This window comes from Meles meles, chromosome 4 (assembly GCF_922984935.1).
Source record: "Meles meles chromosome 4, mMelMel3.1 paternal haplotype, whole genome shotgun sequence".
Lineage (NCBI taxonomy): Eukaryota > Metazoa > Chordata > Mammalia > Carnivora > Mustelidae > Meles > Meles meles.
This window is the reverse complement of record NC_060069.1, coordinates 31,804,004-31,818,377: the sequence shown is the minus strand read 5'-3', so window position 1 is coordinate 31,818,377 and position 14,374 is coordinate 31,804,004. Positions and strand designations below refer to the sequence as shown.

The window sequence follows — 14,374 nt, the reverse complement described above, 5'->3', positions numbered from 1 at the left end:
ACGAGCAGCTGCGTGCGTGCTTTCTTTCCTTTGCTTCTCCCTTTCCTTCCCACAAACCACTGCCCATACTCTACTCTGTTCTGCCCACTCACTGTTCTGCTCTGTCTTAAAGAGCATTCTTGTATTTGTCCCAGCTTCATAGTATCCCACTGAACAAATAAACCTAACCCATGTCACTTGTCCCCTACTGCTGGCCACGAAGATTCTTTCTGATCTCTGGCCATTTCGGCAACTCCGTACATCACTCTGTCCAACCGTGAGTCTCCCGGCAGCTTCCAGTCCTTGAAGGGGCTTTGCCGGCTCTGGGGTCTCTGCTGGTCAGAACTGTGACCACACTGAATCCTCACCACGTGAGCACGTCAGAGTGTCTGATCCCTCACACCCTTGCCAGTCCAGTGTGTTATCAAATGTAAAAGAAAAGCTGTTAGGAAAGAAAGCAAGAAAAGCCTGTCGCCGTGTGTATTTTGAAGCACATACAAACACGGAGTGGGCTCTTTGGCACCCTGTCAATGTTCCTCGACTCTTGGCCAAGCTCATGGCATCTGCGCTTCTCCGCCTCTTCCAGCCAAACCCCACCCTTCCCCTCTGGATAATTTTGAAGAAAATTCCAGCTATCTTGTCATTGCTTTCCTGATTGCTGGCTTTCTGCTCTTTTTGCCAATATGAAGGGTGAAAATTTTTTCTGGGTGGTTTCCATTGGCATTTCTTATATCACGAATGAGGTTAAACATGGTTTCCCGTGATGAAGAGCCGTTTGTATCTCAGCCTCTGTGAACTTCTTCTTCATGCCTTTCAACATGCTTCCTGCATTAGTCTGGGCTGGGCATTGGCAGAACCCCCTGGCCTTAGGGAGAAGGCTGGGGGTGGGGGAGAGCAGGGAGGAGCAGGGTGGGAAGTGAGAAGTGGGGAACAAGGGGAGGGGGTGTGTGTCTGCAAGGAGGAGGGAGGTCACAGGGCAGCCCTTCTCTTCTCCAGGTCTTATTCCTCCCAACGAGCCTAGAAAAGGCAGAGCAGACCTTCATCATTGTGTGTGACAACTGCCAGATAAAGGAGCTGGTGACCGTAGGTGGGCTTGTGTGTGCTCCCAGGCCTGGGGCCGGGGTGGACGGGTGCCCTGACTCCAGAAACTGCCATATCAGCCTTGGCCGTGGCTCAGCTGTGCCCACCCTATCTCGGGGGGGTGGGGGGGTGTCCTGAAGGGGTGTTGCAGCCCCCAGGCTTTAGGGTCTGGTTTGGTCGGGCTCTGGGGTTTGCTCTGGTCAGACATTGCAGACCCAAGCCAGTGTAGCCTCTGGGACAACCCCAGGGAACCTTCTGGTGAGAGACAGTTGGAAACCTGGGTGAAGTCTTTGATTTCTTCATTTTGAAACTCAACTTGATCTCCTTTGGGGTATTGCCAGAAACTTAAATATAAATGGCCGGCGGCACCCCGGATTCTGTGGAGCTAGAAGGGGCATTTTGCTGGATTTCCCCCAAGATGTACTCCTTCCTTCCTCCCTCCCTCCCTCCCTTCCTTCTTTCCGTCCTTCTGTCCTTCCGTCCTTCCGTCCAGTGTCACCCGGCAAACACTAACTGTCTGTTATGTGCCACGTTATCAAAATCACCTCCTTATAGTCTGGGAAGATATGGGTATGGGATGTGTGTGCTAATGGCCCCCTGTTCCCCTCTTTGCACACTTCTGGGGTTCATGGTCAAGGCCAGTTGCGTGTGGATGGTGGCATGGATCCTGAGACAGCCTTTGGCCATAGAGCTCTGATTTCCACCCTGGTGAAACTTTACCATCTTACGGTGTCAGGAATCGGGCAGCTGGTTGCTTTGGATCTGATCTATATTTCTGGCGAAGAAAGTCACCCGGAGCCTGGAGAGCTCACAGACTTAACAGCCCAGCACTTCATACGCTTTGAGCCTGAGAACCTTCAGTCCACAGCTAGAAAGCAGCTGATTATCAGAAATGCTACGTGAGTGACCCCTGTGCCGGGCCCTCCAGCATGCACCCTTCCTCCTTCCGCACCTGGCCCAGAGTTCTCATTGAGGCTGGAGCTTCCTTCCAAGGGCCAGGAAGGAATCTGGGCACAGGATGGGAGAACTCAGGTCTGCACTGCCCATCACGGTAGCCGCATCTGGCTATTGCAATTGAAATCAATTAGAAGTAAAATAAAGCTCACATTGTTGGTGGCACCAGTCACATTTTAAGTACCAGCCACACGTGTAGCTTGTGGCTATCCTATCGCACAGAGCAGATACGTAAGATTGCCACTGCTGCGTCTGTTATATTGGACAGTGTTGTTCTAGATCATTCTGGAGTATCCTTAGCCCAGAGCGGTTTTGCAGAGAGGTCTTGCCCTGCCCGGGAAGGGGGGCCAGCCAAGTTCCAAGATCAGGCAGATCGTGACCAGTGGGTTCAGTTCCTGACCATTCTGTGAGCACGGCCATTAAGCCAGCACAGACCTTCCCTGGCAACCCCAGGCCTTACGAGGGTCTGTCCCCTGAGGTGATGAGCTATACCCATCGGCCGTTCCCCGCCCCCCATCCGCAGCACCCCGGAGTCCCACCTCCCCCACTGCCATGGAGTTGTCACTGCTCTGCTGGGAGCCGGTGGGCACACCCCCTCCTGGACAGAGCTGTCCTCGGAGGCCACAGCTGGAGGAAAAGAGGGTGGTAGAGCAGGGACACCAGGGGGCAAACCTTTGGAACTCTCGTGTGGTAGGAGCCATGAAGAAAAGTCTCTAGATATCTACAGTTAAACAGTTAGAGCCAGATTCCTTGTGTTTACCATTCTCCCTGCGTCACCGTGGCCGCTGCAGTGGTGAGAGGGAAGCTCCCTGAGAGAGGTCTCCAGCATGGGCTCCCTAACCCCCGTGCTCCTCCACTTCCTGATCCTGGGTCCTCTCTGCTCACTCCTGGAGCGGGGCCCAGCCAGGCAGGGGATCGGGAGACTGGTCCTGGCAAGATGGGGACATGGCTCCGCTGGCCCCCACAGGCACGTGGAGCTGGCCTTCCACTGGCAGATCATGAAGCCCAACCTGCAGCCCCTGATGCCCGGGGAAAGCTACAGCCTGGAAAGCCTCAAGTACCACCCGGACAGGGAGACAGCCTTCTCCATCCTGCCCGACAGGGGGCTTCTCAGCCCCCACGCGGACCACGAGTTCATCCTAAGCTTTTCTCCTCATGAGGTAAGAATGATGCCATCCTGGTAGTCACACGTGATGGGGCCGTGGTACTTTCCACCCCCTCGCCCCCGCCATCCTTCTTTAGTGATGCTGAAGCCGCCGCTGAGCCTGACAAGATCCTAGCATCCTCCAAGGCCGGGACTTAGCTGAGAGTGGGGCTGGAGGGCAAAGCGGCCTATTCTGCCTGGTCCTGATGGTGTGCACACCTCGTCTGCCCCGGGACCCTGGGCTTGTTTCCTCAGCTCTGGTGTCTTCCGCGTTTCCACTGTGTTGGTGACAGTATCGTCTCTGCTCAGCCCCCCGCCTCCCCCGAAGAGCGAGGTGCAGGTGCCGAGGGCTGGGTTCACGTGGTGGGCTCCTGTGCGAGGCCCTGTGTGTAACTCCAGAGGGGAACAAGAGCTGGGTGTGAAGGGGGTGCTCTGGGGCCCCCCAAGAGCTTCTTGGCCTGTCCAGCCGGAATCCTGGCCCTGTAGTTCTGGGAGGCCCTGGTGCTTCCCACAGTCGAGGGCACTGCCCATGGGCCATGTCAGGGTCTGAAGAGCCTATCCTTCTTGTCCGCTCTGGCCCAGCTGAGGTACGAACGCCAGTCTCGGGACTGCGGTGGCCCCGAGTCCTGCCTCCCATCCTGGCAGGCCACCCCTCTTTCCCTAGGATGGGGGCGTGGCAGAAGGGGAACACCACTATGTTCTTTGGAAGGCCTCTCAGCGGCTAGACCAAGGGGGAGAAGGAATTCCTGTCATGGCTCCCGGCTTCTCTAGGGCCGCGTGATTGGAATGCAGTTTGTTTTCAAGGTGCCGTGTTTGCCTTGCAGCCCAGGGATTTTCACAGTGTGCTCCAGATGGTGCTAGAGGAAGTCCCAGAGCCCATGAAGTGAGCGGGGACAGGGCCCTATATGAGGGGTGGGCCGCGGGGCCTGCCTTCCCCCTTGGGAATACTGGGGAAGGCAATGGCAAGGAGCGAATGAGCCCCCTGACCTCAGCAGGCTTTGACATGGGGGAGCACTTCTGCCTTGCCCTGGCACCTAGGCCCAGAGGGGCTCAGCTGCAGGGAATGGCTCACTGGGCTCCACTCAGCCTTAGCCCAGGGCAGCCATGCTGCTGGGCCCTGGGTGGTGGCCAATGAGGAGGGGAGGCAGACTGTCAGAGTGGGTCTCCAGTCAGCCTCATGTGGAGACCCCAGGCTGGGTGCCACCACAGCCGAGTCCCAGGAGGCAGCAGGCAAGGCATCCCATCCCAGGACTGCCACTGGTTGGTTGGCTCATGCCTCTGATTTGAGGGCACTTAGGAGCTGCGGGTAGGGGGGTGCTTTCTTTTTACAAGACCACAGATAAGGGACAAAGGGGAAGGCTGTGTTGGCACTTAGCTCATGGCGGGTTTGTGTTCAGCTTGGACCTGGAAAACCGGAAGGATTCCTCCTGCTCTATGGATGATGTAATTGTCCTGGAAATCGAGGTGAAAGGCTCAGTGGAACCTTTCCAGGTTCTCTTAGAACCATATGCCCTCATCATCCCCGGGGAGAACTACATTGGCATAAATGTAAAGAAGAATTTTAAGGTAGGCTATGGTCTCCCCCCAGCCTAGGCTGGCCAAGAGTGTGCGGAACTTGGCGTGAGTATGGGGAGGATGTGGCTGGGGGAGCGGGTGGCAGCCTCCGCACAGAGGATGAGACTGTCCCTGGGGCTTCTGAACCTGATTTGGTGTGCACAGGTGATGGGCCGGGCATGTCTGTCATTTTACCATCTCCCCAGCATCCTCTGAATGATAGGGCTGTTGTGGGTCTTTGGCGGGATACGGCACCCACAAACCCTGCTGTGTGGTGGGAGTGCTGTTGGATGGCCAAGAATTAGCTGGGAGGGTGTCGGAAGGACCCACTGTGGGCCCACAGCCCTGCAGTCCTTCGGTGGGTGCAGATTTGTGCAGGGGCGGTACCTGTGGAGTCTGGATTGGGGTGTGTCTTGCAGATGTGGAACAACAGCAAGTCCCCCATCAGATACCTGTGGGGAAAGATCAGTGACTGCCACATCATTGAAGTAGAGCCCTGCATGGGGACCATAGGTACTGCAGGGACAGTGGTGGGGGCGGGGGGGGCGGCGTGTAGGTGAGACATCCTGGGGCCTGCTGTGGGGAGACCTGAGAGAGGACGGCGGACTGTGCAGGGGTTTAGGGGGTTCTGGGATCAGCTCCCGCTGCAGCCTGGCACGTGTAGTGGATGAGAAGTCAGCAGAGGCCACACATCTTGGCCCAGCCACAGCGGGGAACTGTCCCCCTCCCTTTCTCCAGCTCACTTCCCCCTTTCTTCCAGAGCCCAGCGAGGTGGAGGATTTTGAGTTGAGCTTTACCGGGGGTGTCCCTGGCCCAACAAGCCAGGACCTGCTGTGTGAAATCCAAAACTCACCCTCACCAGTGGTTTTTCACATTGAGGCGGCATTTAAGGTGCTGCTGGGCGGGGGAGGGGGGGGGTTGCTGTGCGGCTGGGAGGGCCTGCAGGGTGGCAGGGGTAGGGTGCACAGTCTGTTCCCAGGGTGGCCGGGTGACAAGCCCCTCTGGGTGTCTCAGGGGCCTGCACTTGTCATCAGCGTCTCAGCCCTTCAGTTCGGTTTGCTGCGCCTGGGCCAGAAAGCCACAGACTCCATCCAGATCCAGAATGTCAGCCAGCTCCTGGCCACGTGGTGCATGAAGGAGAGCCTGGTCTGCCTCCAAGAGAGGGGCGAAGATGTAAGTGGGGTGCCCACCAGCTCAGCGCTGCCCCCCACCCCCGCCCCTGGCAGCCGATTCACCTGTCCTGGCGCATTCAGAGCATTGAGGCTGGAGAGGAGGAGCCTGCCTGGTCACCCCTGCCTGGCAGTGTCACCGGTTCTCCCCATCTCCCACGCAGTTGGGGTACCCTTGACACAGAACTTAAGCCTGAACTGGATGTTCCTGTTCCTTTCTCCACCGTCTAGCTGATGTGGAAATAAGACATGGGTTTCTCCCTCTGTCAGAGCAGCCTGAGTTGGGAGCAAAATGGGCAGCTGACCTGGGCGGGAAGCTGCCCACTCTCCAGGGAGGGTCAGGCCCTCAGGGCTCACCCCCAAGGCTCCCAACCTCCCAGGGACAGTACTCGCAGTTCCAGTACCTGCCACCAGGGGGCACTTGCTCCTGGGTTTGCAGCCCCAAACAAGAGAATCCAAGATGTATTTCCACTAAAATAGCTCTTTCCTTTTAACTATAAACTTAGAGAATACTAAAAGTGATAAAATATAATCATCATTATCATCACTAAATACGACGTGTGATCCAGAACAAAACCAGAGCAAATGGCACAAAATGTCAGTTTGTGACATTTGTGTCACTGCTGGTTACCCCCACACTTCACACATGGGCAGCTGTGGCTTCTTGGAAGCTGCCTTAGGTCATTGTTGCCCATGTGAGGCTCTGACCAGGTCTGTGTGATGAAAGCACCCTCCCTCTGGCTCCCTGCCAAGGTCCCCCTCTTGCTTGCCCACTTACCGTCTAGGGACAGAACATTGCCCTTCCCTCCTTCCACATTCAGAAGCCGAGGAAAGACAGGTGCAGGCGCAGATCTGCCCGTGGGCGTTCCCTTTCTCCCAGACTTTTCCTTTACACTTGACCAACTTTGTTCCTTAGGCAATGGCTTCATTTCTCCTTCTGGGCATTGTGAAACTTAGCAGTTGGGACCATTTGCCTCAAATTACCAACACCATTGCCAAGAACTGCTGGCAAGTGCCCTGTTAACACAGGGTTGGAGTTTTGCACTTTCCGTCCAGGCTCATTGGTCTCCCTGCTTGGATTCGGGAACCACGGAAGATGGGGACAGGGACAGGGTGGTATCAATATCTTTAGGCAGGAAGCTTTTCTTCAAATGAAACCTTAGGCAGAAGCTCAAGATGGAGAATAAAGTGCGACTGCTCTGGCCACCCATGGATGCCCTTGTTAGGTGCCTGCTGCCCCAGTCTGCCTTTTTCCCCCACCCTAGTCCCCTTCCTTAAGTACTCTGGGGCTTCCCAGAGCACAGAGCACAGCTGCCCTCCCTACTGGATAGAGACAGAGAGGGATAGTGACTTCCACCGGGTCACACAGCTAGTGGGTGGTGGAATCATCAGGTCCTCATTCTCTAATTCCCAATCTGCGTTTTTCTCCCACTGTGAAGAATGACAATTTTTTTATAATTGAAGTAACTGTCAATTTCATAGTATGTTAAGACTTATGTCTTAATCGAGGCTGGTACGAATCCTGTCTCTACAGTTCTCTGTACTCTGTTCTTCTGAACTCTCAAAAATAATGTTGGGATTTGGGGTCTGTTAGATGTGCTCAGGTCAGGGGCACAGAGATGTAGTCCTGGCCTACAGAATCCCCCCAGGACTCCCCGGGAGATGCATGTGAGGAACAAAGACCAAGAAAAGCAAAAGGGTTCTTCTTTAGTACTAGAGCTTGGGGCCCAGACGTGAGCACATGAGCTGCTTTTGCTGAATTAGGCCAGCTCCTCCCTCCCACCAGCGCCAGGGAGGGAACAAGAGAGCACAAAGCCCAAGACAGGCAGCCTGCACATGACCTTGGCTAGCATGGCAGACTGGGTGGGAGGAAAGGAGTGGAAGATGGCAGGCCTCTGCAGTGTGGGCAGGCTGCCCTCCAGGCAGGGCCTGGCACTTACTGTCTCAGTCTCCTGGAACAAAGAGACCATAGAGGAGAAAGCATCCCTCCTCGGTGTGACCTTTCCATGTTCAGTGACACCCTCACTAAGCAAGTGTGACCACGGGGCCCTTCAGTCAGACCAGTGCAGGTCTGGGACCAGAAGAGGGAGGTAGAGAGCCCCCCTCCCATGTGCATTCTTCTTCCTAAGCTTTTGCCCTTCTCTTCTCCTTTCCTATGGCTGGTATGGAGGCTAAGGGGTTCAAGCTTGCAGTGGGCAACTGTGGGTGGGGGGTAGTCATGGAAGCTTCGCCCTTCCCCCAATCTGGTGACTTGGTGGTTTGCCTTCCTTAGAGCCCTCAGTGTCCTGACCCATGTGTGCTCACGGGGGCTGCGCAGACCTCACAGAGCCACTGAGGCTGCCCCAGTGTGTCTCCCTTTCCCCTCGGGGCATGCCCTCTGTCCTCTACCTCTCAGATCTGGGCCAGGGCATGGGGACCCTCTCCTTTACTTAGAGACTTGGTCTTAAGTCTCTTCATCCCGAGGGCCCTGTTCTCCCTGTTTGCTTTGTCCTGCCTCCTAGCACCTCTCTGAAGAGCTGGGGTGGCTTGGGGGCGACCCTGGCTGGGGGCGACCCAGCTGCCAGTTCTGCAATTCCAAGTGTCCTCTCTCCTCATTCTTCTGGATTGACCTCCACATCAGGTGTCTCCCTTCGACATTGAGCCCTCAAGCGGCCAGATTCACCCTCTGGGGGAGTGCAGAGTGACCATCACCTTGGAGGCCAAGCAGTGTCAGCGGCTGCAGACCGTCCTGGAGCTGGAGGTGGTGAACGGGGCCTGGAGGTAAGGGGGCGGTGGGGCACAGCCAGGGCAGCCCACTCCAGGCGTCTTCCCAATGTATGGATGTTGTATGCCATGAAGGATTTGGAGTCATTAAAGAATTTAAAGGTGGTGAAACCTGTTTATTCTATCAGATTTGGAAATTACAGAAAAGGAATTCCATGACCCAGAGAAAACCCACTGGTCATATTATAGGGTGTATCCTTCCAGTTTATGTGATGAAGGATTAGAAATAAGTACAATCACAGCAGCACTTTGTGTCACCCAGTAAAGTGAAGACTGTGCTTTCCCTGTGACCCAGCATCAGCCCTCGGAGAGGTGCTCCCCGAGAAGCACACACGTGTGCCCTGGGAGCTGAGCACTCACAGTGGATGCTCGTCGCCATTGTTCATAGTTGTGAAAACTGGAAACGACCAGTGTTCGCCAGCAGGAGAACGGACACCAAAAATTGTGACGTGTCTAAATGAGCAAATACCACTGTCTTCTGGGAGGCCCACACTGGAGGTTCCCACGGTTTTTGGTGCTGTTCCCTTTCTTTCTTCCTCCCTCCCTCCCTTCCTGCCTGCCTCTTTTCCTTTCTTGTGGACAATTTCTTACATACATAAAAACAGAGCAGTATAATGAGCCCCCACGTACCCATCACCCACCTTCAGTAATTATCATATCACTACAAATATTGCTTCATTCCTATCCTTCATCCCCTCCTAAATTATTTTGAAGCATCATACTCATTCTTCAGCTGGGCGAGAGTGATACACAGGTGCTCTTTTTATAATTCTTTAAACTGTATATATATTTACACTGTTAATAAGAGTCATGTCTGCATATGTTTGGTACTTCACTAGAAAAACACTGAAGTGCTTGTTTTACATCTTCATGGATCCTCTTGAATGACCTCCCCAAAGACTGTCATTTTATACTTCCACCTCCAGTGCAGGAGACTGCCCATTACCCCACACTCTCATAGCGACAGACAGAATCTGACTTTTAAATGTGACCACCTGATGACTGGGGTGGGGTAGTACCACCTGGGTCCGTTCGGTTTGAACGTATTTCTACCCAGCACGGGTTTCAGTGTGACTGTCTCACTGGTCCCACGTGGCATCTTGTGAGCCTTACATATCAAGGTTAGGTCTTTTTCTCCTCTGGGAGAATGCCTTTTATTAAGTCTGCCTGTTTCCTTTCCCATTTCTCCTGTTCTTCAAGGACCCCGCCTGAATCAGAATGTTTCCAGGTGGAGGTAAGGGAAACTCAGATGTAACCAACTTGAGCAAAACTGGGAAGCTGTCGGCTCCTGTAACTAGGCGTTCCTGCCCTGCCGAATCCATGGGCTCCCGTCTTTTCCTGGGTCCGCTCGTCTGCTTCTCTCTCGTTCTCTACCCACTTCTCTCAGCCCTGCCCCCGCCTCGAATTCTGCTTCTCTGTTTGCCTTTCTCTCCCCTGAGGGCCAGGGCCCTTGGCCACTCTGCCCTGGTGGCGGGGGCCACTTAGGGCTCAGGCTCACACACTTCCTTCCCGCTTAACAACCTTGGAGAAAAGTGAAACCGGCTTCCCCGGCTCTGATTGGGCCTCTTTGGGTCACGTGCCTCCCCTCCCCCAATGCCTTTGCCAGACGGGGAGGGTCGGCCTGGTGGGAAAGTTCGCCAGACAATAAAGACTGTAGCCCACCCCAGGCCTGCTGGATCTGTACGGCAGGAACTGAACCCTTTTCCTCATATCTACCATCTCTCAGAGTTCGTGCTCCTTGTTCAGGGAGATGTCCTTGGCCTTGCCGGTTGCTCATTCAGTGTTGGGTGGATGCCCTCCTTGTGGCAGTCATATTTTTAAATTTCCAAGCTTTTCTGTTCTCAGATTGTTCCTTTTTTAGAGCCATATGTTATTGTCTTATGGAGGCAACAGCGTCTCAGATCCCCCCCAAGGAAACTCATCTTTGTTTCCTCATGTCGCTGTTGGGATCCTTCACCTTCACATGGTGGGTTTTCTTGTACAGTAAGTAATCCTCGGCTGCCCACTCGGGGTCTGGAGTGTGAGAGGGAGGAGACTTACACGAGCAGCTGGTGGTCACGGTTTCTGAGGAAGTGGGTGTAAGTGTGGAGAGCACTCCTCTTCTAGGGAGCCGAGTGGGCGTGACCTGAACCCGGGAGGAGGAAGGGCCATAGTTGGGGAAGGCAGCCAAGACAAGCAGTAGAGGCAACCCACGCTGGCCAGCGACCCAAATCTTTGCATTCCTTTATCCGTAAATAGGAATGAAGTGGAGCTCTGTGGCTGTTTTCCCCGGTGATAGCTGAGAGGCCCAGGGTTCCTGCAGGATGGGCCCTGAACTGGCCATGCTCACCTCCGGGCAGCCTTGAGTTAAATCCTTGGCCCTTTCCCCATGGACCCCTCCTGCTGGGGAGGCGCCCCATTCTGTCGTTAGGGGAGCTCTCCAGGGAGTTCAAATAGTCTGTTCTCTGTGTCATTAGCTAATCTGATCACAGCTGCCCTTCTTTTTCTTTCTCATTAGAACAGCATCGTATGTACTTCTTTATTCTCTATTTACAGTTTTCCACAAATGGCACAGGGTATTATATAATGGTGCAGGTGTAACAGTGGCCAATCCTGACCCAGCCTCCAGCCTTCTCCACCCTGCTGGCCTGTCTATCCACATCCTCATGATCTGCTCATGGTAGCTGTACCAGTGTGTGTGTGTGAAGTGACATTTCATTGAGGATTTGGTTGATTTTTTTTTCCTGATGCATCTTTCATGTACTTATTGGCCCTTTGTATGTCTTTTTTGGAGAACTGTCTATGGGGATCTTTGCCCACTTTTAAAAAATAGGGTTTTTTTTTTTATTATGGAGTTGTAAGTGTTCTTCATATATTCTAGATATGAACCTCTTACTAGGTATATGATTTAAAAATATTTTCTCCCATTCTGAGGATCATCCTTTCACTTTCTTGATATACTGCAAAGCCTAAAAATTCTTAATTTCCATGAAATCCACTTCATTTTTCTCTTTTGTAGCTTATGCTTTTGAGGTCATATCTAAAAAGCCATTGCCTTGGGGCGCCTGGGTGGCTCAGTCTGTTAAGTGTTTGCCTTCAGCTCAGGTCATGAACCTGGGATTCCTAGGGTTGAGCCCCGCATTGGGCTTCCTGCTCACTGGGGAGTCTGCTTCTCCCTCTCCCACTGCCTGCTGCTTCCCCTGCTTGTGCTCTTTCTGTTTGTCAAATAAAGCAATAAAATCTTTAAAAAAAATTTTTTTTTAATCTTTAAAAAAAATAAATCATTGCCTGATCTCATGTCACAAAGATTTTCTTCTAGGAGTTTTGTAGCTTGGGCTCATGCATTTAGGTCTCTGATCTGTTTTGAGTTAATTTTTGTGTATGGTCTGAGGAAGGGATCCAGCTTCATTCTTTTCTATGCAGATAACTGGTTGTGCCGGCACCATTTTAAAAAAAAGAAAAAAAGATTTATGTATTTGGGAGAGAGTGAGTGCGAGAGCAGGGGGAGGGGCAGCAGGCAGAGGGAGAAGCAGACTCCCCACTGAGCAGGGAGCCCAGCTGTTGGGCTTGATCCCAGGACCCTGACATCATGACCTGAGCCGAAATCAGGAGTCAGACGCTCAACTGACTGAGCCACCCAGGTGCCCCTTAGCGCCATTTTTTTAAGAACACTATTCTTGGGGCGCCTGGGTGGCTCAGTGGGTTGAAGCCTCTGCTTTCGGCTCAGGTCATGATCTCAGGGTCCTGGGATTGAGCCCCGCATCGGGCTCTCTGCTCAGCAGGAAGCCTGCTTCCTCCTCTCTCTCTACCTGCCTCTCTGCCTACTTGTGATCTCTCTCTGTGTGTGAAATAAATTTAAAAAAAAAAAAAAAAAAAAGAACACTATTCTTTACCCATTGACTTGTCTTGGCACCCTTGTCAAAATCAGTTGACCAGGGGCCCCTGGCTGGCTCATTCAGTGGAGCATGTGACTCTTGATCTCAGGGTTGTAAATTTGAGCTCCACACTGGGTGTAGAGATTGCTTAAAAAAAATAAAATCTTTAAAAAAAATCAATTGACTATACATGTAAAGATTTATTTATGGCTTGTCAATTCTGTTCTATTGATCTATATAATTATTCTTATGGTAGTACCACATTTTCTTGATTATTGTGGCTTTGAGTAAGTTTTGGAATCAGGAAATAGGAATTCTCCAACTTTTTCTTTTTCAAGATTGTTTTGCCTATTTTGGGTCCTCAGAATTTTCATAGGAGTTCTAGGATCAGCTTATCAATTATGGCAAATAGCCAGCTGGAATTTTAATAGGGAGTGTATTGGATCTGTTGATCAGTTTGGGGAGTGTGTTCACCTTAACCATATTAAGTCTTCTTCTCTGTGAACATGAAATGTCTTTCCATTTATTTAGGTCTTTTTTCATTTCTTTTGATGATGTTTTGGCATTTTCAGTGTATAAATCTTGTACTTCTTTTGTTAAGTTTATTCTTACATATCGTTTTTGGTGCTTTTGGAAATAGACTGGTTTTCTTAGTTTCATTTTATGAATATTCATTGCTACTTTATAGAAATAAAAATATTTTTGTTCATTGATCTTGTATCATGCAACCTTGCTGAATTCATTATTATTTCTAATAGTTCTCTAAATAGATTGTGTCATCCATGTATAGAGATAATTTTACTACTTCTTGTCCAATCTGGATGTTTTTTATTTCTTTTTTTTTTTTTTTTTTAAAACCAGGCATTGCTTCTCACCTGGACGAGGTGTTTGTTTGTTTGTTTTTTTAAAGATTTTATTTATTTGACAGAGATCACAAGTAGATAGGCAGGCAGAGAGAGAGAGGGAAGCAGGCCCCTGCTGAGCAGAGAGCCCGATGCGGGACTCGATCCCAGGACCCCGAGATCATGACCTGAGCCGAAGGCAGCGGCTTAACCCACTGAGCCACCCAGGCGCCCTTTATTTCTTTTTTTTGCTGAATGGGCCTAATACTCCAGTACAGTGTTGAATAAAAGAGGCAGAAGTGACATTCTTGTCTTGTTCCCCGTCTTAAAAAGAAAGCACTCAGTCTTTCACTGTTATGTATGATGTTAGCTCTTGGCTTTTTGTAGATGTCCTTTATCAGGTTGAGGAAGTTCCCTCCTATGCCTAGTTTACTGATTGTTTTTTCTATTGAAAGAACATTAGATTTCCTTGAAGGTTTTTTTCAGCATCTGTTGAAATGTTCGTGTCCTTTTTGTCCTTTGTGTGTGTTGGCATGGTGTTTTACATCGACTTTTGGATGTTAAAACCAACCTTGCATTCTTTTTAAAAATCCCTTTTGGTCAGTGTATGATCCTTTTTAATATGTTGCTGGATTGGGGTTCCTGGTATTTTGTTGAGGGGTTTTGTATCTGTAGCCATAAGAGATATAGGTCGGTGGTATTTTGTGATGTCTTCGTCTGGTTTTGTTACAAGAGTAATACATCTTGGAATGAGTCTGGAAGTATTCACTCCCCTTCTCTGTCATTTAAGAGTTTGTGAAGGATTGGAGTGGATGTATGTCTAGATTTTCTATATTGTTCCGTTGGTCTGTGTGTGTATCTCACCACCAATGGTTCACTAACTTGATCACTGTAGCCATAAAGTCTTAACACCTAATACAGCAATTTCTTATTTTATTCTTCTTTTTAAAAATTGCTTTAGTTATTCTATGTCCTTTGCCTTTCCATATAAATTTTATAATGAGCTTGTCTATATTTACAAAAATTCTTTCTGGG

The 14,374-nt window shown here is 51.2% G+C and overlaps 1 protein-coding gene across 9 annotated transcripts in view; it reads left to right on the top strand.

The window, feature by feature from the left end:
* DLEC1 (DLEC1 cilia and flagella associated protein) overlaps positions 1-14,374 on the top strand; it is a 65,097-nt gene that overhangs the window by 37,930 nt on the left and 12,793 nt on the right. For all 9 annotated transcript variants that reach the window (XR_006818002.1, XM_046001957.1, XM_046001956.1 and 6 more), the window contains 9 exons: positions 976-1,066; positions 1,796-1,958; positions 2,981-3,173; positions 3,982-4,040; positions 4,555-4,723; positions 5,131-5,224; positions 5,472-5,602; positions 5,726-5,884; positions 8,501-8,640. Coding sequence is in view for 8 of the 9 variants with exons in the window: in XM_046001957.1 (XP_045857913.1) it covers positions 976-1,066; positions 1,796-1,958; positions 2,981-3,173; positions 3,982-4,040; positions 4,555-4,723; positions 5,131-5,224; positions 5,472-5,602; positions 5,726-5,884; positions 8,501-8,640 (1,199 nt within the window). In the remaining variant the exon portion in view is untranslated. The remainder of the gene's footprint in view (positions 1-975; positions 1,067-1,795; positions 1,959-2,980; positions 3,174-3,981; positions 4,041-4,554; positions 4,724-5,130; positions 5,225-5,471; positions 5,603-5,725; positions 5,885-8,500; positions 8,641-14,374) is intronic.